The sequence below is a fragment of the Oreochromis aureus genome, linkage group 17 (genome assembly GCF_013358895.1).
Source record: "Oreochromis aureus strain Israel breed Guangdong linkage group 17, ZZ_aureus, whole genome shotgun sequence".
Lineage (NCBI taxonomy): Eukaryota > Metazoa > Chordata > Actinopteri > Cichliformes > Cichlidae > Oreochromis > Oreochromis aureus.
In genome coordinates, this window is record NC_052958.1 from 2,004,349 (window position 1) to 2,028,117 (window position 23,769).

General features: G+C 42.1%; 1 protein-coding gene across 2 annotated transcripts; it reads right to left on the minus strand.

The window, feature by feature from the left end:
• Positions 1 to 1,414: 1,414 nt before the first annotated feature.
• On the minus strand, positions 1,415 to 18,770 carry si:ch73-61d6.3 (occludin). Of its 2 annotated transcripts, XM_039601160.1 has the most exons (9): positions 18,499 to 18,770; positions 14,762 to 15,353; positions 12,429 to 12,620; positions 11,878 to 12,045; positions 6,832 to 6,995; positions 4,844 to 5,104; positions 3,670 to 3,841; positions 2,777 to 2,818; positions 1,415 to 2,647 (listed from the first exon to the last, which is right to left on the minus strand). In XM_039601160.1, exons 2-9 carry the CDS (start codon positions 15,338 to 15,340, stop codon positions 2,549 to 2,551), a joined length of 1,677 nt encoding a protein of 558 aa, XP_039457094.1. In that variant the 5' UTR covers positions 15,341 to 15,353; positions 18,499 to 18,770; the 3' UTR covers positions 1,415 to 2,548. The 2 variants fall into 2 exon arrangements, with proteins under 2 accessions (XP_039457094.1, XP_031614501.2); XM_031758641.2 differs by lacking the exon at positions 18,499 to 18,770 and having other exon boundaries at positions 14,762 to 15,459.
• Positions 18,771 to 23,769: the final 4,999 nt, after the last annotated feature.

A 23,769-nucleotide genomic window follows, 5' to 3' on the forward strand; every position in this document is an offset into this window, starting at 1 on the left:
GGCACCAACTTGGACTAAGTGATGATTGTCCCTCATTCTTGGCGACTCCTCATTGGGTCTCTGATTTCTGCACTAATTAGGACTACATGTCACACCAATGTGTAGAAAGGTGAAACAAAGTGATGACGTTTTCTACCCGAAAAAGTCAAAAGTCGATTCTGGTCAGACGTGGGTTTCGAGTGCGCCGTGACTGGTTGTTGGAGGCAATAAAACTGCACGGTGATAACTCATCCTGCTGTTTATGACAGGTTTAACCTCCTAAGACCCGAACTCTTCCACGACATGCATTTTTAATTTCTCTTTGATATTTGGGCATATTGGGGCCCGATGAATGTAAAAACAAAGAATTTCCAGATTTTTTTTTTTTTTTTTTACCTTATTTTCGTTTTTAACAAAAATCAGAGCCACAAATGAGGACATTCATTTAAAATTTTGATAGAACAGTAGCAGTATAATGTCCTCGTAAGTGGATGTCAGGCCCATGTAGAGCAAAATTGAGTATTTTGGTCAAAATAACCAAAAATGTGATGTCCACATATGTGGACGGCAGGTCCTAGGAGGTTAAATGAACTGCTGAAGACAGACGTGTGATGGAAATAACTGATACCTGCAGCCTGAATGCAGCACAGTATCTGCAGATCTGCATGGGCTAATGCAGCTGAAGAGGTTGTGTCGGTGACCTCATGAGATCTTATTAGGCTAACTAGTTTCACACTTGATTGCTACAGAAACAGAAATGAGTGAAAGTGGCAACACAAACCTTTGCGGTGTTGGTGACGAGTACATAGTTGCTCTTTAAAATGTGTAAAACTGGGTGACAAAAGTTAAAACGTGCAGACTTTGCATTTCGGGCCCGTTGTCGCTTCAGTCTTACATCTTCCTGCGATCAAGTGCCGAGGAGTCACAGCACAAGAGTCAGTATTTACAGAGCTGGCCCAAGCTGGATATCAGCTCTTGGGCCAAAGCCCGAGTGATAAGTGATCGATTCCAGCTTTATCAGTACTCCAAGTCTGTATGCTTCCACTTGCTTTTTAGGGACTAAAACCATCCTCCTTTCAAACAGTGACAGTCTAAGCGATTTCCAGCATGCTGGAGCGCCGTGTCACAAGGCAAAAGTATTGAAACTGAAGGATTGTTGATGGATCAACGGCCAATCTTTATGATAGGAATGGATCGGGATCAATCAGGATTTGGCCAGAAGCTGATTTCCAGCAGGCGGCAGAGAAGTGGAGAAAAGTCTGAAACTTATGAAACAGAAATAAAAATCTGACTAAAACCTGAAGCAGGAAAGTGCATGAAGCACAGAAACGCACCACCAGAGGGCAGTATTAGCTCACATTAGTCTCACTGCATCAGCGCAGCGCTCCTGCTCTCCCTGCTGGGAACTCGCTGCAGATGCACTCCAGAGCAAATATTTAGAGAATTAGCAATGTTTATTATTTACAAAATTCAGTACTTTTTAAACAACATCATTTATGGAGGTACACAGTTACAAAAATGGTCTTTTTATAACAGCGTCAAAGAAAATAAATTCTTACAAAAATAAATGGCTCGCAAATGGTTTTTAAAATGACAACAATGTTCTTCATAAAAATACAAATGCAAGACGAATCACAAGCGAGTCTACATGAATTTAAGGTTTACAATAGATTTTCACAAACGCAGAGGATTAAAGCGCCTTTTCATTGGCAAAGAATCAAATGAGTTCAGCTTATGGACAGAAACAGCGAGGCGGGTTTTTCAGGAGTGTGTGTGATGAAAACCTACAGACACTGTGGTTAATTTGACTAATTTGCATAGTTTAAACACACAACTGCTGCTATGAGGCTACAGTATGTACAAGCACTAATGAATCTCGAGGTTTTAGAGACCAACTGTAAATTTGTTCTGATATATACGAAGAACACGACTCGTTAAAAGAACACACAATACAACAATGCCACACACAGCCCGTTGGCCAGTTTTGGTGTCACAACATCTGTAAAAAAATATAAAAATCTCGACAAAAACAAAAAAACCGGTAAAAGAAAGCTGTGAAGTTCACCGACATTTAAGGTTGTTATGAACGGCGAAGCAGACGTGAGAAACCCTCAGCTAATGTTCATCGGCCACACAGAGGGTTAAAGAGGCTGCGTGTTTGCTCACGGCCGTCTCACCTACATCACTGCTCCGACTCTTATCTGTGGAGGAAAAAACAAAGAAAAGTCGCCTATCGGAGAGCAAACGCAGAAAACCGAGCAAAGCGTCACCTCGGGCGACTAATTATTAGGTGACCTTCAAACGGCCTCTCTGCAGGCTTTGATCCTCAGGAGTAGCCGTACCCTGCAAACACTGCGGCCAATCAGGACGGAGGCTCCTCCTCTCATTCTCTCGAAAAATCAGCGATTATTTGTTTACAGTAGATCATTACTATGAACTTGCAGTGTGTTCCCCGTGTGTGTGTGTGTGTGTGTGAGCATGTGTGTCCTTTAACTTTGGTCTCAGCAGGTCACAGAGTCTTTGTGGCATGTTGGAGTGTATCATGTGCTGTGGGGAGAGTGGGTGCTCCTCAGTGGTTCTTGTCATAGTCCTTCACCATGCGCTTGATGTGGAACAGTTTGTGTCTCAGCCGGCGGCACTCTCTCTTCTTAGCCTGGTAGTCGGACGTCTGCAGACGCAGAAAAGCCAGTTAACAACAAAAGCTCCACACAGGTTTGGGTCAAAGGGTCTTTAATAACTGCGTAATGTTTTTTTTTTTAGGTGAGTTCATAAAAAAATGCCTGATATGTCTCCTCACCTGCTTCAGATCCTTCAGCTGGTTATATTCCTCAGCTACAATCTGGGGAAAAACACAGAGGTTAGAAGGTTTATAAGGTTTGGTGTGATCGTCATACACAAAGGAAACATTAAAGCTCACATTTTGTGTTTTTTATGCACAGCGAGCTTAATGAGCAATGACTTTTTTAACACAGTGGCTCTGAGTCACTCTTCACCCTCGTTAAAGGTCAAGTCACACAGCACAGATCGATCGGTTACCAGGTCAAAGACGAGAGACTTTACAAAGTCTGACAGGTTGGAGTTGTGATCTGAGAAATGAACTGACAGTTAATGGAGTGTTAAAACTCTGATATTAGCATAACTTCCTGTAACAATTCTTAGAAACGTTAGTATATTTATAACAGCGGGGGACTGATCAGCTTCTAAAAGCAACGAGTAACGATGGAAAAAGCTCCTGCGTGTGACTCTAGGAGCTTAATATAGACGCTTTCCATTAGTGCCTACTCGGATCGACTGGTTTTCCATTACAATCGAAAACCACCTAATGTGCGTGATCGTTGTTATAGCGACGCATGCGAGCATCTCATGGCGCAATTAGTATGCGTCACGAACGTTGAGGCGATGATATAAACTGCAGGTCGGTCTGTGTGGCTTTTCGTCACGCTCGGGGAACGCAACTCGTGACTCTGCGAATAACGCCACTGACCAGCCAATCAGTGGCGTGCAGTCTGACGACGTCACATTTTAGTACCTGCTCGGATCGACGACCTAATGGAAAACCCTGAAAACCGTGTCGAGTCGATCCGGGTAGGTACACCAAGGCGGCCTTTATCATCACAGTTTTTTAAGTGCTACAACAAGGAGCTCAGCTGTGTCTCTCGTGACTTTCCGAGGAGCGTGGTTTCATCTCACCTGGTATTTGGCTGAGGTGTCGTCCAGTGTGTCCAGCTGCCGGCTGAGCTTGTTCAGCTGGTCGTTAATGTCGTCCATCTCAGCACACAGCCGCTTGTACTCCCGAAGGTCGGCGTCAAACTCTCTCTTATAATCGTGTCGCTGATCATCCGATGTTATCTCCGGGTACATGCTGGAGGAAAAGAATGAAGGGAGGCAGGTGGTGCAGAGGAATAAATGATGGAGAGACAGCAAAGGAAAGAAAGACAAACATCAGCATCGCAAATAAATCTCGACCAGTCAAAATGCAGTGTTATCAACTCTATCAGTCAAGTAAACGTTTACTTCCACAGCACATTTAAAACAACCAGGTTATACATCACATGCACCATAATAACAGTCACTAAATCAACTGTAAATATACACTAAAAATCATTAAATAAAACCAAGTAAAAAATACTTTTTCTATAGTAAAATCCAGCTCAACTAGAACTGAGTCTGGATCTTGGAATATCCAAAAGCAGCTGGCTCACAGACCTCAGTGCCGTCATAGTTCAGTAAGAGGGCGCCTAACCATTAAGACAAGTACTAATGTACCAGTACTACAGAGCCAGTATCAGGAGGCCACCAAAGGTGAGCTGCTGCTCAGGGATCAAAGCCAACATAAAAGAGTCACTGATATTCCTTCAGCACAGAAACACTGTGAAAGTTCAGCTGTAGCGAGCTCAACTTAAATGTCTCCCTCTGGGATATTTCTGAAAGTGAATAAATGTAACCACACAGTGTAAATATCCTGTCTCTATAATGGACCTGGTACCTTTGTCCCACTTCTCTAACTATGCCCGAGTACAGCTCATGTGAGGCGGCATGCTTTAGAGGATTAACTGCTCTCCTGGACAGAACGAGGGAAACGCTGTGGCCTCTCCTCCTCTGAGTATCTGTAACGTTACCATTTTAAACGTACATGTTTCAAATCAAGAGATGTTCTCCCTGCACTTTCCCGTAAATGAAGGTACTGTGCTTGATCTTCTGAGCTTAGGAATTAAGTTGTGTCAGAGAATATAGGTCAGGTCCCGAGGGGACGACAGCATTCGACTGCAATCCCCATCCGGAGTTTTTTGTCTAATGACATTTTCTTCTCTAATCCAGACTGTGTGTGAGCAGCTCACAGATAAAGTAGAAGAATGTTTCTCACCTCTCCAATTCTTCTGTATCCAGTTCATTGCCCGTCTCTCCTCCCGTGGTGTACTCCGTGTCATACTGAGACTCGTCCAGTTCTGGGTTACGTCTGCGCCTCTTGCCCCTGTTTGCGGAGGGTTTGCGGCCTCCGCCCGTCTCTTCTGAGGGGCTCGAGCTGGTCCCCCCGCTGTGGAAGAAAATGTCCACTTCATGGCTCTGTTGAGTGAGGTGTGGTGAGAACATTTCCGATGGTTTGCTGTTTGTCCGTTCAGAGTACCTGCAGAAAAAAGACATGAGAACGCGGCTTCTTCTTTCACGGGCTTACCCCCCCGAGGGGGTAATGATTATAAGTTTAGAAGAGCTTAGAGCTCCGAGCTTTTTGTTTTTCACCAAAGAGATTTTTGCATTTGTGTTTTTCATCGGTTTGGGAAACAGTAATGACAAACATCATCCCATACATCAAAAAGATCAGCAGCATTTAAACCATAACGTGCTTGACGCTGCCAGCAGATAGGAGCTCAGACAAAACCAATCGATAACATCAGCAGAGTTTTTCCATGTTAATCTCTGATCTAATGATCAATACTAGTTTCTTACATCATGCAGCTAGACTGGAATTACATGTAAAAGGGATTTAAAGGGGGGGGGGACTTTGCATTATGAGGCTAAGATTTAAAAAAGCAGACTGTTTTCATCGTGCAATATGACCCAGAGTTACTGCAAAAAAACACCATCACATGTGCTGCCACCCTGCTTCCTTTTCCCTCAGCTGCCTTTAGCTTTTTTTAGTTTTCACAGTGCAGAAAGGTGTAGTAAAACATTTTAAAAATATTTAACCAAAGATAAAAAGTTCTAAGGACATTATAATCAAAATAATAAAAGAACTCTATTTCCTTAAATGCCCCGTGTAGACGCCATATGGAGGAAGGGGAAGGTAGACCTTTACTAACCCATTCATGATTATTGCTGCTCATATCTACAATCTGACTCTGTGCCGTATGGAGGCTCTCAGTGACCAGGAAGCAGCTACAGCTCTTTAATAACGAGAAAGGGAGACACATTCAATTTTGTGGGTTTGCAGGGATTTGTGGAGGAATCCAAATCCAATGGCACAGATATTACAAGCTCCTAAAAAACCAACCGTGCACATTGCATCTCTGGCTGGCATTTTTGCTGCTTATCAAAACACTAGTTCTGTTTGCCTTGTGAGGAAAATCTGCACTTTGAACTGCAGCGTCGAGTCGGTGTATAGATGTTTGTGCTGTTAACAGCACAGTCTGAGCTGATATAGATACATATTTGAAAAATGCAGAGACAAAAGGAAGTGTTTGTGACAGCGTTTATCCAAACACTGCAAAACAAACAAAAACAAGGTGCTTCAGAAATCCTTTGTAGACATGAAACGCAAATATCCTGCTGTCGTCCTCAGAGAATTCAAACAACATGAAATTTTACAAAAGGGAAGATTAATCCAACAAGGACTCAAAGGTCACACACACACACACACACACACACACACACACACACACACACACACACAGATCTGTGTTGTGGGCAGGGCAATATCTTTTCGTGGGGTTTAACATGGTTGGGTGAGCCATGTGCTCTAAAGTGGGCTTTGCTTTCTGTCAGAGGACCGCCCCCCAAAAAACATAAACAGTTGAATTCTGCATGACTGAGCCAAAGAATCTGTGCCAAAGATATTTTGTAACAATCTATTTCTTTTCTGTTCCTCTGATACAATAAATATTTTCAATGATAATTCTTGAGCTCAGGTGTGTTCTTATTATTTATAACCATCACTGTGATCTCACACAGCTGAAATTACACTGACTGAAATTACACAAATCAGGAAGCACGAAACAGTTCTGTGGGACTGTGTGAAAAGAATAACAACCTACAATAATAATAATAATAATACAGAGTATATACTATACATGCCAGACAAACATTTGCAAGCTCACGGTGTTGAGATAAGTATTCAAAGAAAAGTGAACCACCTACTCGTTGTTGTCGTAGGCATCGTCATTGTAGGAGCTGCTCTCCACCTTGGGTGGGGAGTAGGAGACGACGCTGTTAACTGAGGCGTTAAGCGGCCCGCCTCCCTTCTCTGACACCAGCAGGGTCGGGGCATCCTGAACACTGCGGCTTTCCTCCACATTGTTCACCTTCAGCAGGCAGGAAAAAGCAGAGAGAGCAGGCTCAGCAGATGCAAACAAACAGCTGAAGCACTCACAAAGACCAGACCAGCACACGGCCTCGTTTCTGTGTTATTGTTTTCTCCTCTTACACATAACCGCTGCACTAAAACCATCTACAGAGAATTTGTTTTGTGCCATGTCTCATTCGTAATATTTACTACTTTGGTATATTTCACTGCTTCAAAACTTTTACTGAAGTAGAAAGTGATACCGGAAAGCGTTAGCTTCAACGATGGCTTTTAAAGACGAAGAGAAAGAGATGAAGGAAAAAGTTTAGTAATTAGTACTTAAAGTCTGAGTGAGCAGTCAGGCATAAAATTGCACTTTACAATCCAACTCCACACTGAGCGGCTCGGCTCGCAGTGCACGAAAAGCTCAGGAGAGCAAAAACAAAGGAGAGCTACAGGAGGTTAATTATAAATCAAAAATAAGCCTAACCAAAAATAAACCAATTCTTTCAGACTGCAATAAAATACTGTTTGAGATTGTTTTACAGAGCCACACTGTACGCCTGTTTCTGATCCTGACATACACAGCAATGCTTTCACTTCTTTCTACTGTCTCACGTCTTCACGGACACCTGGAACGGATCTGCTCTTCCTGTCTGTCGTTAAACAAAAGGAGTCAAAATGTTTCCCTTAATCTGTATTTCCAAGTCCTTCCTGTGAGGTCAGGTGACGGCATGACGGCTTTCCTCCCAGTGAAGGCCTCAGGGTCGGTCAGTGTTTAATCCACAAAGTGTATCAATGATTAGACGCTTTATTACAAGACCTCCAAACAAAGCAGTAGCCTTGAAACTGGAAACGGGCGCTCTACTATCTCTACTACCTTGCACCGGTTAGAGGCGAGGGTTTACTAATGAACCACCGTACACAGCTCTACTCCTGTGATAACATCGACCAGGTTTTCCGCTCTCTAGGTGGTACATCGCTAAATTCCTGAGAGCTAAACATCAGCCTTGCCCCTAAAAAACAATAATCACACTGGGTGGAGCGCTTGGGTGGGGGCAAGCAGGGCTTCGTGCAGCTGCAGGAGAATCCTGTTGGAAGAATCTCAACAATGTCCTCTCAGTGAGAAGCACAGCGGCCGCTGGGCTGTGAGCACAAGCACAGTAAGAATGTCTGAGAGTGCTGGGCCTGCTGAAGCAAAGCCAGGAGGAAAAGATTGACAGGAAGATTTAAAAAGTGGCTTGCAGGCAGTGTTGGATGTTGATGAGGAGGCGGTGACCCATGGAGCAGCATTATAAATGAGGCATATGTGCATGTCAACAAAGGAAGGAATTAGGAGGGCATAGACACAGAAACAGAGTCTTGATGGAGACTCTTAAGTCTTAAGTCTCTGTTTAAAAAAAAAAAACTAAAGTAGAAAATCAGGAGCGGTGTTTGTGTCAGCTGGGAAAGGTCGGCTTGCATAACTTAAAAACACTTTTAATTGGAGGTAATTAAGTAGAGATAATGGTCTTAACAGAAACTTGTTAGAGCAGTGACTAATCAGAGGTTTAACTACTCAGACAAGAGGTGATTATGTGGAAGAGTAACCAATTCTTTGCTTTCCAACTCTCACCAATATTTTCTCACAATAATGTTGAGTTCACGCTGCTTAATGTCCTGTCAGAACATTTTCTAACACTGTGTCTATGAAGCAGCTCAGGATGCTGCAGACAGCCCTGCAGGAACCGACTCTGATGACCTCATGCAGTAGACACAATGCAGCGCACCACCTCGGGCGAGCTGAATGCAGCTTGTGTGTGAGGTCATCAGAGCGAGCCAGGCCTCCCTGAGCTCAACAACAGAGACGGGTCCAATCTCAGACCGACCACAGCCTTAGACTGTCACTGGCCTGGTGCTTAAAGGAGCCAAACAAGGCTGATGACTCATTCTGTGGCACAGAGACACAGGTAGTGTGTCAACAAAGTAATAAAAAAAGACTGCAGTGTGAATGTGAATGGCTATGATCATTATAATGATAGTAATATAAGGAACATAAGGACAGGAGAAAGCCACTGGCACACGCTGGCCGATGTGCTTCATATAGAGCGCAGTCTTCATGCAGGAAGTATGACACACAAACTACAGATCATATATGTTGTAAACTTCTAATTATCTGCTCCCACTGATCATTAAATCTTCTAAGATTCATCTTTCTTACTGTTTTGACTTCCCGGAGAAATTTGTTCCAGTGAAGTAGCTTTCATTACTGCAGCTACAACGAGCTTGATGACTTCACTGTGTACTGCTCCATTATTAGACAGTAGTGCTAGTCACTGTGGGCTCATCTCAATCACTCTGCCGCCTGTACACCTCTGCGTGCGCCATGTTACACTCTCGGGAATGACGAGCTCTCTCAACAACAAACAGCTCTATATCATTCACCATTACAACACGTCTGTTTGGTGGTACTTCTGGTATCTTTGCAAGAGCTACACTGTGGCTCCCAGCTTTCTTCGACACACCAATGTAATCAAATGATATTAGGCAAGAATGTGGAAGTCTTAGTTTTGGTTGTGTGGCCTGTCCCGGCTGTCTTAGGGGGAGAGGGAGCGTACACCCTGGGCAGGTCGTCAGTCTGTCTCAGGGCTAACACAGACACAGACAACCAGTCGCACTCACATTCACACCTATAGGCAATTTAGAGTTACCAATTACCCTAACCCCACTAACTGCATGTCTTTGGACTGTGGGAGGAAGCCAGAGAGAACCCACGCAGGCAAGGGGAGAACATGCAAACTCCACACAGAAAGACCCCGGCCTGATGGTGGAATTGAACCCAGGACCTTCTTGCTATGAGGCAACAGTTCTAACCACTGTGCCCTGTTTAATCATTAACATCATAATTAAAGGAAATTCGCTTTACATCTGGGTTTCTTTCATTTGTAGTTGGCATGTATCTACTATGTGCCATGTTTGTATATTTATCTGTGTTTGTGACATTCGAGTGGATGATGTTTGAACAAACACTAGATGGGAACAGGAAATATAGATCATTAGTGTGATGAGGTGGGGGCCGGAAACCTGCAGTAAATTACGTGACTGAAAACAGTAAAACATTTCTTAGATAAAAGTGCACGTTTCTCTGCATCCTTAATTCATCAGACTATCCTATTAAAGCTGGTTATGAACTATAATTAAATCTCTTACACAGCACTCTTGATGCTTTCATTCACTATGGGCCCATATTTCAGTTCCCGGTCCTACATGGCTGAAAGGCTATTGACTTTTAGAGAAACACAAAGGCAGGCTCTCTAGAAACCACCTGCCCGCTTACTATCTCCTCAGGTGGTTAATGATTATTCAGAGTGAAACCAGGTTGTAGGCCATTTGCAAACAATCAGCGATTGCTATCATCCTGACCCTGAACAAAGTGACTCAGTCAGAGGAAACGCTGAGTTTAGTGTTATAGTTTCCCTGCTGAACCCTTCACAACATCACACATGAAACTCCTCTCGGACTGTGAACTCATAAAGCCAACTAATAAAAGCATATGAGAGAAGTAAACTGGCGATCAACACCAATCAACTGTCTCTCGACACAAGTTACATGTTACAAATAGCAGGGGTAATCAACAGACTAAAATTGGGTATGTGCAAGTCTCTGCTTGGCTATTTACAGGTCACCACAATCGCCTACCTGTCATTATCACTGATGACTATCTACACAAGAAGATGAATACCTCACTGACAGCTTACCTGCTCACCTACTTCGCTGCCATTTAGCAACAAATCACATTATTTGTGACAGAGAGGCAAAGCAAGTTTGTTGGCTTAATCTTTTATGTAAAAGAAACAAAACTAGAAAAATTTCAGCCTTAACGCTGAAGCTGTCTGCTGAAAATAGCTGAAGAAGATGAAAAGTTGCAAAAAGTTGTATGGTGGTGAAGAAGCTGAAAATCCTGCTGAAAACAAGTGAAGACGGAGAAATTTTGCTGAAAAGTGGTGGGAAAAAAAAAATGTTGCCCTGAGCAGGATTTGAACCTGGCCCTCCTGGTCTCAAGGCAGCTACTCATCTCACTGACCCAAACTCATTCTCCCAAAGAAGAGGTGGAGAGACTGACAATTCAGCTGAAATTAGCAGAAGCTGCTGAGAATTGTGCTGATAAGAGGTGAAAATTCTGAAAATTCTGCTGAAAAGAGTTCAATCAGCAGAATTTCTGCTGAAAAGAGGTTTTTGCTGAAAACAGCTGAAAAAGCTGGGATTTGTGCTGAAAAGAGTAAAAAAAGTTTAACTGTTAACTGAAAGAAATGTTGCCATAAGCGGGATTTGAACCCTGGCCTCCCAGTCTGAGAACGGATGCTCATCTCACTGAGCTAAAACACAGGTCAACCTGGCAAGGAAAATCAGTGACGCCACTGATGATATGGCAGAAACGGGCAAAAAATATTGCAAAAAAAAATTCAATATCTCAAAAAGTATAGGAGTTATGAGCACCAAAGGTCATAGCAAACATTAGCAGAAATAGTAGAATTTTTTTAAGATTTGAACGGCGAAAATCTGATAAAAACTGTGGGAGTAGTTAAGGTCCAAAAAACGTACGGAAGCAACTAGAATAATAAAGATTAAAGAGAAACAGGAACTCAATAGTGTGGATGCTTCCAGCATCCACACAACAAACTTCACTGTAGTTGAGCATTTCATCATCTAATCAAATCTGTGGGTGATCACTGTGCTCCACCTGAGGCTGGATTTAAACTCTGCGTGACCCTGCTCACTTGACTCCAAGCTGTGCATGCAAAGACTCCAGGCTAGTTTGGGGCAAAGGAAATGCAGGAATGCAGGAAGGAAATGCGATTTTGTTTTTTAAATCCTCCATTTAAACCTTATTAAATTGTGTCCACCATCCTGTTGTCTCTTACCCAGTCTTCTACATCTCTGCCCTCTGAGGCCTTCCCACCAACAAGAGGCTCTTCCCAGTAAATATTCGGTTTGCCGTAGCGCCAGATCTTCCCTCTTGTCCTCTGAGCGAAGAAAGCAGCAACACTCAAGGCGATGACAACCAGGAATCCACATGCCATTGCAATTCCCTGGTAACGACAAGAATACGAGTCTGAGTACATTTTGAAAGAGATAAGCTCCGAGATAAAGTTGGTTTATCCCGGTACAAAAAGTACAAATGTGTGGCAACATTATGAGTCACAGTGCTGCACAGGACTAATATGAGAAGAAATCTCACTTATACCACAGTTTGAACAGGTTTTAACAAGCAGATAATAGAAAACAACTAAAGTCGTTCCCATTTTCACGCTTTTAAACAGTTGATAAACACAGAAATAAAAAAAAAAAAAACAAATCAATCAAGAAAACCTCTTGGAGACTTTTTACCATTTCAGAATAAACAGGTTCATCAGTCAGCATCATCATTAAATAATCCTGGAAACAAATCCTACAATTCAATATAGCTACAGACCTCCTGTGGGTCCACAAAGCAGTAATGGTACAGGTACTGGTTGTACATGGGGAAGCCTCCCACTCCTCCCATCTGTGAGTAACTGGTCTGGTAAAGATTCTGGCACATCATGAGCATTGGATTGTACATCATACTGGAGGAGCTCTGGGCCATGGGGTTTACCCCAACGATGTAGACAATGTTTATGATGCCCTGAAAAGACACAGAAACAGTGCACCAACAGATTTAGTGCATCAGTAAAGACACATGTACCATCTGAGGTCTGATTAGTGAAAGAGACATTTCATAGCAGAACACAAGGCAGCAGCATCAGATTACATGATGGCAAACAGTCAGCAGCAATCTTATCACATGTGTGGAGAACACATAGTGAGTCCAAAGGCCACAGTACAAGGAGGAGACAGACACCTTCCACGTTGGACTAACAAATGTTCACTGGCTCTCTAGCATTCACTAGTATGTATTTAATAGTTAAATAAAGTGGAATCATTAAAAAAAACCCAAAATATTTACGTTAACAGTAAATTAATGAATCATAACAACAGTGAAAACTTGAGTAAATCAGGTCAGCACAGTTTCTCTGTTGAGAGGAAGTCAGACCATACTACACTGAGTGATTCTGCCAAAAATGAAGACTCTCTCTCTTTTCACACTGGCTCTAGAGTCATGCTCTGTACACTGAGCTCAATAAACATAATGATGTGCTGGATTAACATCTGTATGCAGTGGTTAATCAGGGGAATGGCGTAGAAGGATTCGGTTTCAAATTATGTTTCTGGTATTTAGGGTTTTACAAAACATCCAAATTTAAATACTATTCATAACAAAGAAAGACGTTCCCAGTTTTGACTCAGCCGAGCTGTGAGATGGGAAGCTTGCAGGAAAATACTGATGATGATATGATTATGTTAAAAAATACACTTTATTATCCTAATGGAGTTCCAGTTTACTATTCACCTGAATTAACCTGAAAGAGCAGAGCTCTCACAGACTTGCTTGCTGTCCATGTATGTATCTGTGCATGTGACTTATTAGTATATCATTACATCACTGAGCTCAGTATCACAATGACTGCCAGCTGTTTGCAGTGGACAACGACACTGTCTACAGGCCCATTATTACATACTTAAACTCAGAAGCTCATCAATCTGTGTGTGTGTCCCTGTATTCATATCTTTGTGGGGACAAAAATTGAAAGTTCACTATGCTTGTGGGGGACCAAAATCCCAGTCCCCATGAGTTTGAAGGCATATTTCAGGCTCAAAATCTGGTTTTATTGTCAGGGTTACACTTAGGTTTAGGCTCAGGGTTTGGATAAGGGGCCAGGGAATGTCAATGAGATGTCCCCACAAAGATATGAAAACACGGTGTGTGTGTGTGTGTGTGTGTTTGTGTTTGTGTGTGTGTGTGAGAAAGATTCAGATTCAGTTATGACTGCAAATGAATTTCCCTTTAAGCTTTACTGTCTGTGCAACAACAATTTAAGTATGTCTTATTCTAAAATTATTTTAGCTGCATGATGATGATAAAGTTGAGCTCTTTTGGCAAGGGAGTTGGGGATTTTTGTCAAACAGCTGATGAGAACGACTACAAAAGGTTTTGTCCTAAATGGGAGGTTTATGAGGGAGCTCAGGTCATGTTGGGGTGGCTGTAGCTCAGGAGGCAGAGCGGGTCATCTAATAACTGGAAGGTTGGTGGTTTGATCCCTGGCTGCTGCAGTCTACATGCCAAATATCCTTGGCTGAGATACTGACCTCAAGTTGCTCTCTGACGCATCCATCGGAGTGTAAATGTGTGTGAACGGTAGACAGAAAGCACTTGTGTGAATGAGGCATGCTGTCTAAAGCACTTTGAATGCTCAGGTACATTAGAAAAGTCCTATTTACCATGTTATGCTAGCTTTTGTAAATAATTGACTTAATTAAAGGGTTCCTGTGTTCAAGTGAAATGTTTCAGTCTCCTCAGTGATGCAGAAGTACAGATTGTGTCAGAGTCCGCTCCATTAGATGAAGACTCTTTTCTATTATCTCCAGAAAATTGGTAAAAATATATTTACACTTTAAAACTGTCCAGCAATGGTGTTTTTATTTAGTTTTGTACCTTCTTTAGTTTGAATTTGTCGAGAGTTCTTTGCTTTACTGATTATTTGCCGCTCCCATATTTTACAGTGTTATGATAGCACAACCTGACAAACACTGAGGAGACAAAGTATTGAGAAACATAATTTTCACATGAATACTACGCTTTCAGAAGCTTATTCACCAAAGTACTTGCACTCCTCTCTCTGTGTATTAATAAAAAAAGAGCACATGGGAAATTAAAAGCAGTTTTACCTGCAGGACAGCCATCAAAACGCTGGATATCAAGACGGCCAGAAAGTACTTTCTGCCGCGGACTGCGTTGGTTTTAGAGAAGCTGGCAATGAAGAAGGCCAGTGCTCCTACAAAGTTGATGGCTGCCATGGCGATCATAGCAGCTTTGGCCGAGTAAGGAGAAATGTAGGAGCCGGAGCCGTAGTAGTTTCCGTATCCCCCGTAACCACCGTAGCCCGAGCCGTAGCTGCCGCCAATGTAGCCGCTGCCGTAGCCCATCCCAGAACCGTAGTAACCCATTCCAGAGCCATATCCGTACTGGATGTCCCACATGAGCGTGGAAGCCACACAGGCGAATATCGCCAAACACAGCACTATGACTGTGACCATCATGGCTTTGACGATCCCAGGAGGTGACAGCCATTTGTAGAAGTGCTGCGGCTTGTCCTCCATGTAGTAGGATCCCGGTGGAGGTGGGTACATGTTGTAGTCGCTCTGAGGGCCATGGAAGCTCGCCGCAGGCCCAAAGCCATTGTTGGGTGGAGGGGTGAAAGGAGGACTGTAGACTGGTGGACTCTCATAATGCTGTTTGTCAAACATCGCTCAAAGATGTCTGGAAGTGTACAGAGAAACACCAACACACACACAAAGTCCGTCAGCAACAGAGATCAAAATGTACGGCACACAGGCAGGAGGAGCCGTCCTGAGCTGTGTTTCAGCTGAACTGATATGAGTAACGCTACAAAAACAGATACGGGAAAACTAGGTGTGACTAGCAAATGAGGCTTAGTGAGGGAACAGTGTAAATGTTTTACCATTTACAAGGGAGTGCATTTTATGATGGCACAACTTAGCTCTGTTTGTCCAGTTTTCTCCTTCTGTTTGGCTGAGAAAATCACCTCTTGGACAGATAACATACTCTTATACATCAACAGAGAAAAATGAGAGGAATAACCACAGTTATGAGGTCCTTGAAGCAGCCGAGTCAGAATCAGTACGGAGATGTCAGTACCAGGACAGGGAGAGCATCCAAACAACAATACTTTCCTTTCTGCCTCTTTACAGGCTGTGGAAGTCTCTCTCTAGCCTCACAATGTCCACAATTTGAATATTTCACATCTTAGTATTCAGCTAAAACGTTTTTCTGCTACACAGAGATTTGCAAGGCCACAGTTTACAACATAACAATCCCCATTCTTCTAACACCGAGCTGTACAGGGAGTGGGAGGCCGACATGTTTCACTGAAAGGCACGTAAACAGCTTTGCTGCAGAAGACAGAAGACCTCGAGGCCTCTATTACCTTTATGTTACTGACAACTGTGCTCTCTCTGTATGTGGTGTAAATACAATAGGAGTATAACAAAGCGTTCCACCTGCAACTAATTAGTTGACATTATAATTCAACAAATAAAGCACCACAAGTTTAACCGGATCTCAAGATTAAAAAACTGAAAAACAGCATGTTGATACACTTAGAGCTGGTGGAAGAGCATATTTGACATTTTCCTTACTCAGTTTCTGTGCTGAGATGTGTCGGGGGGTTTTATTGGTAATTGAGAAAAAAAAAAAATCAAGTAAACTGAATAAGTTACCTGGAACAATAATTGTACCTCCATATTCTTCTAAGCACATGCTGGCAGAAGGAAAAGCCTAAGATACCGAGTCATTCAGAAGTTTAGACACACAGAGAGATACAGTCCCTGGCACTGCCCACAGAGTCATAACTCTTGCTCTCTTTTATGGGACTCGGGTGAACACAATAGAAGAAGAGGTCTCGCCTCAGAGCCTCCATCTCAGACACCTTCCCATTACACCCTCCCTCCGTCCTCCATCTCCTTCAACCCTCTTACAATTGCCCTGTCTCTTAACTCTCTCCCCCGCTTCTCTCCTGCCCTCCATAACTTCTTGTCTTTGTTTCAGGAGCAGGAGGGCCAAAAGTCAAGGCTGCCCGTCACAGGAACAGTGTTGCTATGAAACCAAAGTTTAAAAAAGAGAGAGAGAGAGAGAGAAAGAAAATTGGGGCAGTGTCCGGGGAGGATCAAACAAGGGCTCCTCTGTGCTGCTCCTGCACGGACCGAGGCAGAAAACAGAAAAACAGAAAGAGGGGAGTACAGGTGGATGAGCATGTCCTTTATTCTCAGCTGGGTGCTAGTTTAGTTCCTGCTACTGTGTTTGTTTATACCGGTAATTTAGCTTTTTACGAGCGATCAGATTCAACTAGGGCAGCCCACGCAGCTCTGACTGCGTGACTTCCACCTCACTTTTAATTGCTCCTCCTTAAAATTTCCACTTGATTGCCCTAGCAAAAGCAGAGCACCTCAGGGCATCTCACGGAAGAAATCCAAATCTTGAACTGATCAAAATCAGCCAACAAGCCACTACACACTTAAAATACTCTATTTTAAATAAATAATAAAACTACTACTACTACTACTATCACTACTTCAGATTAAGAGTTTGCACATGAACAAGAAAGATGTTTGTGTCCTCAGCATAATGATTGTTATAGCCCACAAAAACATGGGGATTACTTATTGGGAACCTTTGCTCCCAATATTGGCCTGAATACAGTGTATCTACTGTAGCAGGAGTAGTACAAGACCGACAGTAGTAGCAGTATCAGTACATGTGTTTGTCTAACACTGGATTGCCTGGCTCATTTTGAGGCTGGGCAGAGAGCACAGTGTTTGGACCGAAGTCACAGGTCATGTCAGACGCCCACCAGCCGCAGCCTGAGCACCACTACAACACAGAGTCTCTATCATCTGTCGCTCATAAAGGAATTCCAGTTATACAGTCACATGCCGTACATCTGTCAAAAACTATTAGAACCCTGCCCGATGTAGGCTGCGACCCACTGGCACACTCACACGGGAGTCAGCCAAGACTTCCTGCTCAAAAACACCCCACTGACAAAGCTCCTGCACCATAAAATCTGTGGGGAATAATCACAGATTTCCTTTAATGCTCTAACACGAAAAAAGCGTCAGGAACGTGTTTCACCTGGTGGTCTTAGAGCCCTCCCCGTGCGAGACTGTTTGGGACACAAAGACAGGCATACGGACCTCCAACAATTACTTTACAGAATAACCAGCTGATTGAGGAAAAAGTAGGCAAAACTGAAGCAGGGAGGGAGGCAACAGCCCCATGGTGTCTACAAAGCTTACACGGTCTTAATAAAGGTTACATTAGTTAAGAGTCGGATCAGCCAAGAGAGTAGCTCTGCTTGTAAATATGAAGGATGACATGATCATTAAAGGCACTGTAAGGTGTGCAGTGTCTTGCATGGCCAAAGCACAACTTCACACACACATGTATTCATATTTATAAGCGCTAACCTGGGTACATACATCACTGAGGTAAATACCAACACAACACAGCAGTCTAACCGATTACATGCTTATGATCAAGTACTTTGGATTTAACGGTGATTTATTTTACTTCAAACTAAATACACGTCGTGATATCAATACAGGTGGGGTTTTACGCTCTTTCGAGCAGGAGGGATTCTGGTATAAGTAGTTTTAAACAGATTTATGTATCGTAAGCTAGCTAGCAGGACTCTCGGGGGTCGTTAGCCCACCTGTCGAAGTAACAAACGTACCGTGTAGTTACCGTTAAATCCGACACTCGCTGTAACAGCGGCAAGTATGAACAACTTTATGAGACAGTAAAGAAAGTTAGCTCACTTCTTAGAGGCAAAAAAGGTCACAGTCTGCTATTATTATTACCTCCGTCCACCTCACGGTTATCTTACCTGAGGTCGCCGAAGGGGGGGGGGGGTAAAAACTTGACCAGTGTCCGCCCTTATTTCCTGTCAAAACTCTCCTTCCTTTAAAAGTGTGAAGCTGTTTGGGAAACTAAAGCGCCCGTAGAAAAAATGCGTTTCTGTGTTTAAAGTAAACCTCTATCTGAAAGCAGCGCTGAAGCGGTTTCTCCGTCTGCAGCGTCCCAGGCACACAGGCGCAGTGAGCGGTCTCTGAACAAGTGCTTTGTCCCGCTAGTCCGCCGCGGTGATGAGGCCCGCTGCGCTACACCGCCGCCTTTCAACCGCAAGAGGTCACGCTTTCTGCCTTAGCACGACGACCACAGCAGACGCACGCATGATTAGAAAGTAATGTTTTCGCAGCAGACACACAGTAATAACATTTAGCAGCAAAAAGGGTAAAAAAAAAAAAAAAAATGGAAGCAGGCATAGTCTTCCGCCAGACAATATAGTTCTTTAAGCTCATTAACAAACCGTAAAAAGTTTTACACTAGAAAATAACACCGAGAGGAAAAAATACAAATTAAAACTTTTGTTTTCAATAAAAATAAACTGTATTTTTGGCACGTGCTCTTTAATTATGTATTTATTAATTAATATGGCTGGAGAGGTTTTTACAGGTTTATACAGGAAGTCATGACGGATATAAAATTAGAAGAAAAGTTTGCAGTTGGGGGCCAACACATGTGTCCAGTGTACTGTCCTAAAGTCACATAAACACTCATAATAAATAACACCGATACTTATCAGCAGTTCTAATACAGTTTGATAAAATTAATAAATGTAGAAAAAAAGACTGGTGTGTTTAATAAGTAGAGCTGATAGAGTAAAATAGTAATAGTAGTAGAGATGATAGTGCCATATCAACAAATATTCCTCATTTATTCCCTGTATTTTTACTTTAATGCTGCTCTATTACACTGTTATCCTCAATGAACCTTAATAAACAAGGATTAAAGGAGTGCTTGTAAATAAACCTGTGGTATTTCATGCATGTATGATTCATGTTAGTGTAATGTTTTGTTATTCATGCCATAATTCAAAATGTCCTGTTTTTTAAAAAATTTTTTTATTGCTGTTTGACCCTTAAAAGCAAACAAAGAAACACTTCCTTTTAAAAGAATAAAATCACATCACACTCGTGCAGTTTTTCCTTCACTGTTCTATTTTCATCTCACAACCAATCAATTTTTGGTTATTCATTTCCTAGAGCACACAAGATCAAAGCGGTGCAAACTGTAATAGTCAGGAAGGTGTCACCTTTCGTGTTTAAGCGCACAAAAAAAGTGAAGTTCAAGAGGTTCACCTCCTTGGATCGGCGCCACAAACACTGCCAGTGCCAGGTCAGCTAAGACATTTGGCTTCACAGAGTACAATGGAGACGTGGAGAGGAATGTTTTACTCCATTCCTTTTAAATCAGGAATAAAAACTCTTCATTGCAGCCTTTTAAAAACATTTTCCCCTTCTAGTGCCTCACAGCACGAGTCACTGTGATTGTGAACACGTCAAATCCTCCATGACATGTAGCTCTAATCATCTGCTTCATTTGTAAATAGAGCTGTAACTTTAATCCTCAGTCACGCAGCTACATTTTAATATAATTATAGAATTCAGCAGCCTAAACTCCTCCAGTAAGGCATTGCATTACATATTCATAAGCTTGATGGTAGCCTGGCTTACCTGGCTTTATCTGCACAGATTTTACTTTTAAGTCTCAATCAGTAAATTATGTCTAAATATACTCATATATCAGTGAGATCCATCAAATACCAAAACTGAGAGAAATCAGCATAAATCCAAAATATATGTAATCCTGCCATCATATCAGAGGTTATTTAGTCCCTGTACAGTAATTATTAGAGATGGCACGATACCACTTTTTTATGTCCGATACCGATACCGATATCATAAATTTGGATATCTGCCGATACCGATATGAATCCGATATTGTGTTTTTTAATCAATAAAACTGTTTTTTTTAATATCTTGCTGCATTTTGTATAAGTTCATACTCAAGTTTAAATAAACAACAACACTAAAGCTATTCTGTTATACCTGTGTGTAAAAATACACTGCACCCAAAATATTTCATAGTTCAGCAACACTGATCAATCTAATAAACTTAAACCTGCTCCATCCTCCCTATTCTGGTATTTTAAAGAGTACTTAGCAGAAATATTAAGCAACCTAACTAATAGGGTTGCAAACTCCCAGCAAAAAAAAAAAAAAAAAAGGGAACCACCCCCCACCCTCCACCTCATGATGCTTAATCGATGTAATCAACTTTAATTTGATGCAGGGTGAAAAAAAATGCACAGAAACAAATTATTTTTCAAGAATAATTAAATAGATTCAACATCTTTCTTCAACAGAATTGCAGAATTCACAGACGGTACCTTCCCAAAGGAAAAAGTACTATAGCTTACTAGGGTATATAGACTTAAGAGTTACTATATATAGTAATGGACTTCTATACATTTTACATCAGATTAAAACTTTGGGTGTAAGATTCAGATAATTATTTATTAAAAGCTACATATTTTAAATGAGAATAAGAAAGAAAAGTATGTCTTTGTGCCCCTTTTCCTGTTCATGCCCTATCGGCCCCCTGGCTAAACTTTGCTAGATCCGCCCCTGCACAGTTACCAGCCGTCAGCTACGTGAAAAGGATCCTGGTGTAGAAAGTAATATTAAATAAATTCTAACAACAGCTTATCAAGCTTAAACGTGCTGCTGTTGTTCAGCCGCTGGTTTCCTCTTTCTGGCGCGAAGTGGGCCAAAAACAAAGAAGAGAGACGGACTCCCGACAGAAAAGCCGATCAGCTGATCATTAAGCAGTTTCACGATTGAAGTAGCAGGAGAGGGAGAGAGAGAGGGAGAGGCAGTCGCTCCATATATCGGTTGTTAAGCTTAACATGGGAACACTTTACAAACATTCAGAGATGAACTTACACACTTGCTTTACTTCTCTCTGGGATAACTTCCTCAGAGATGAAATGCTGGTTTGGTAGCGAGGCTACAAATACACACAGCCGCTCTATCACATGACGCATACTGCTGCAACGTGCTACGGTTATGAGCCGAGTTACGCCGTGTTGCAAGTTTTGTGAGATGCTTTTTTTGATATTTAATGGATCGGAGTGCATTTTTTATTTTTCGCCGATATCCGATCCAGTAATTTAGGTCAGTATCGGACCGATACCGATACGTAATATCGGATCGGTCCATCTCTAGTAATTATGTTATGAGGTAGCACGTCTGACTGTTTTGTAGAGTTGAACCCAACACATCCCAGTCTGTTTAAGCAAAACAGTCCTGCGGGGCACCGGGGTACAGACCTGACCTGTGTTACTGTAGACATCATCCCGTGTGTTTTTATCACAGGTGGGAATGTTCACATGCTGATAAAAAGAAAAAGACCTCAAGCCTCAAAATACAAATATGTCATAAGTTTGCTTCCGACAAATTCTCGCATCCTCAAAGCAGTCCAAGGGACCCCTGTCCCGGTCTGAGCTTCAGCTACAGACACTAGATAATTACTCTGTAAATGCAGAATGTAGCTGAAAAGGCCTGAATAACAACCTCCTGTTGTACAGCACTTCTTCATCTCTTCGGTAGATAATCTAACTAGATTTTGGAGCAACAGCCACCTAATGCTTATTTCTGCATTCAGCTACCTGTGTGTGTGTGTGTGTGTGTGTGTGTGTGTGTGTGTGTGTGTGTGTGTGTGTGTGTGTGTGTGTGTGTGTGTGTGTGTGTGTGTGTTGTGTGAAATCAGACGTATTTTCTGGATGATATTTTCTTTCTCGACAGCTTCCATTAAAGACTGTAAGACACAGATAACCGCCGGGTGTCAGTCACAGAGGGACTCTTCTGCAAGACGGGACACTCTGGACCAGTATGACCCCAACACCATTAGGCACCTTGTCTGTCAGACCCACTGATCCATAAACAAAAAGCTCCACTTTTCTGCCAGTATTACTACAGTTCCTTTAGAAACAGCAAGACACACTGAAGTCTAAAAACAGCTCAGAAACTCTCACTCAGTCTCGACTAAGACCGAAGAGCTCACCAAACGTTTCTCCCACTGAAAACATTGCGTCCAGATGAACAGAATCAACCTTTGGGGAAACCACAAAGCAATCATTGTACTTTGGTGTTTATGGACCTTACTGTCCATGAACACCAAAGTGGCAAAAACCCAAACACCAGCAGTGAGCCAACAAAACAGCCCATCTGACAATAAACAAGCACATTTCATTTCAAGTCAATTTTTCTTTCAAATTGATCAGTTGACACAAGACCACGGCTCCAGCTGATATAACAGCCGTCATATACTGACTGTGGATGGATTTGTCATCCCATGTGGGAATATAGTATAAAAACCTATCATATATACGACAGGATAAAACAAAATGCAGCTATTGGAAAATCCACAACCTCCAAGAACAGCTCGGTATAATAATCCACATCCATCCACTCGTTCATTTTCTTCACAGCTTATCCAGTTCAGGGTTATGGAGGTTCACTTTAGTTTATTTTATTAATTAATTGACATTAATTGTTACAAATAAACATCTTTAGGATTCACAGTAGCTCATTTCCTTTTTAAATGATTAACTCCATCCCAGGGACCGACATGCTCGTCACATAAAACGTCGAAAACCTAACAACAAATAACCAACTCTAAAGATTATTCCTGTGTAAATATATACTGTTGCAATTTTTTACAAGTTGTTGTGTTCATTCCTAAGACCAAAAACTGTGGAAGTGAATTCAGTGCCACCATCACTGCTCTATACTGTACTCTCCTCTGCATTGGGTTAGTTGAGCAGGGAGGGAACAAAAAACGGTGCCTGTCTGTCGACTGACGTGTAGAGTATTGATGTACATCACAAAAAATTAACAAGAATTTTTGGTGCTTTTGCTACGATGATTTTTCTAATAAAACTAACTGTGGAATAATTACTCCTGCCTTTTACACTTAGAGAAATGAACACAAGGCTGGTTTGGCCAACACTGCTACTAAAAGGAAAGTGTAGAACTAAACAAGCAATTTGCAACTTATACAAATTTATTCCAGTTGTTTGACCAAACGGTCGAACAATAATCTAAATGTGACAAAACGAATGATTCAGCAAGTGTTTTCATCACTCTATTAGAAATACATTTTATACAGTGCTTTACAACTGCCTTACTCCTGCTTATTTTCAATAATATTTGATTTATATGACTGTTAACATACTGTCAACAGTTACACT

What these genes read in the sequence shown, in the direction of transcription:
- si:ch73-61d6.3 (XM_039601160.1), bottom strand. Translation starts at nt 15,340, where the DNA reads ATGTTTGACAAACAGCATTATGAGAGTCCACCAGTCTACAGTCCTCCT. An exon ending in GCAGAGATGTAGAAGACTGG is followed by an intron (nt 6,996 to 11,877) that starts GTAAGAGACAAC and finishes TGCCTGCTGAAG; the next exon opens with GTGAACAATGTGGAGGAAAG. An exon ending in GATACAGAAGAATTGGAGAG is followed by an intron (nt 3,842 to 4,843) that starts GTGAGAAACATT and finishes CTTTTCCTCCAG; the next exon opens with CATGTACCCGGAGATAACAT.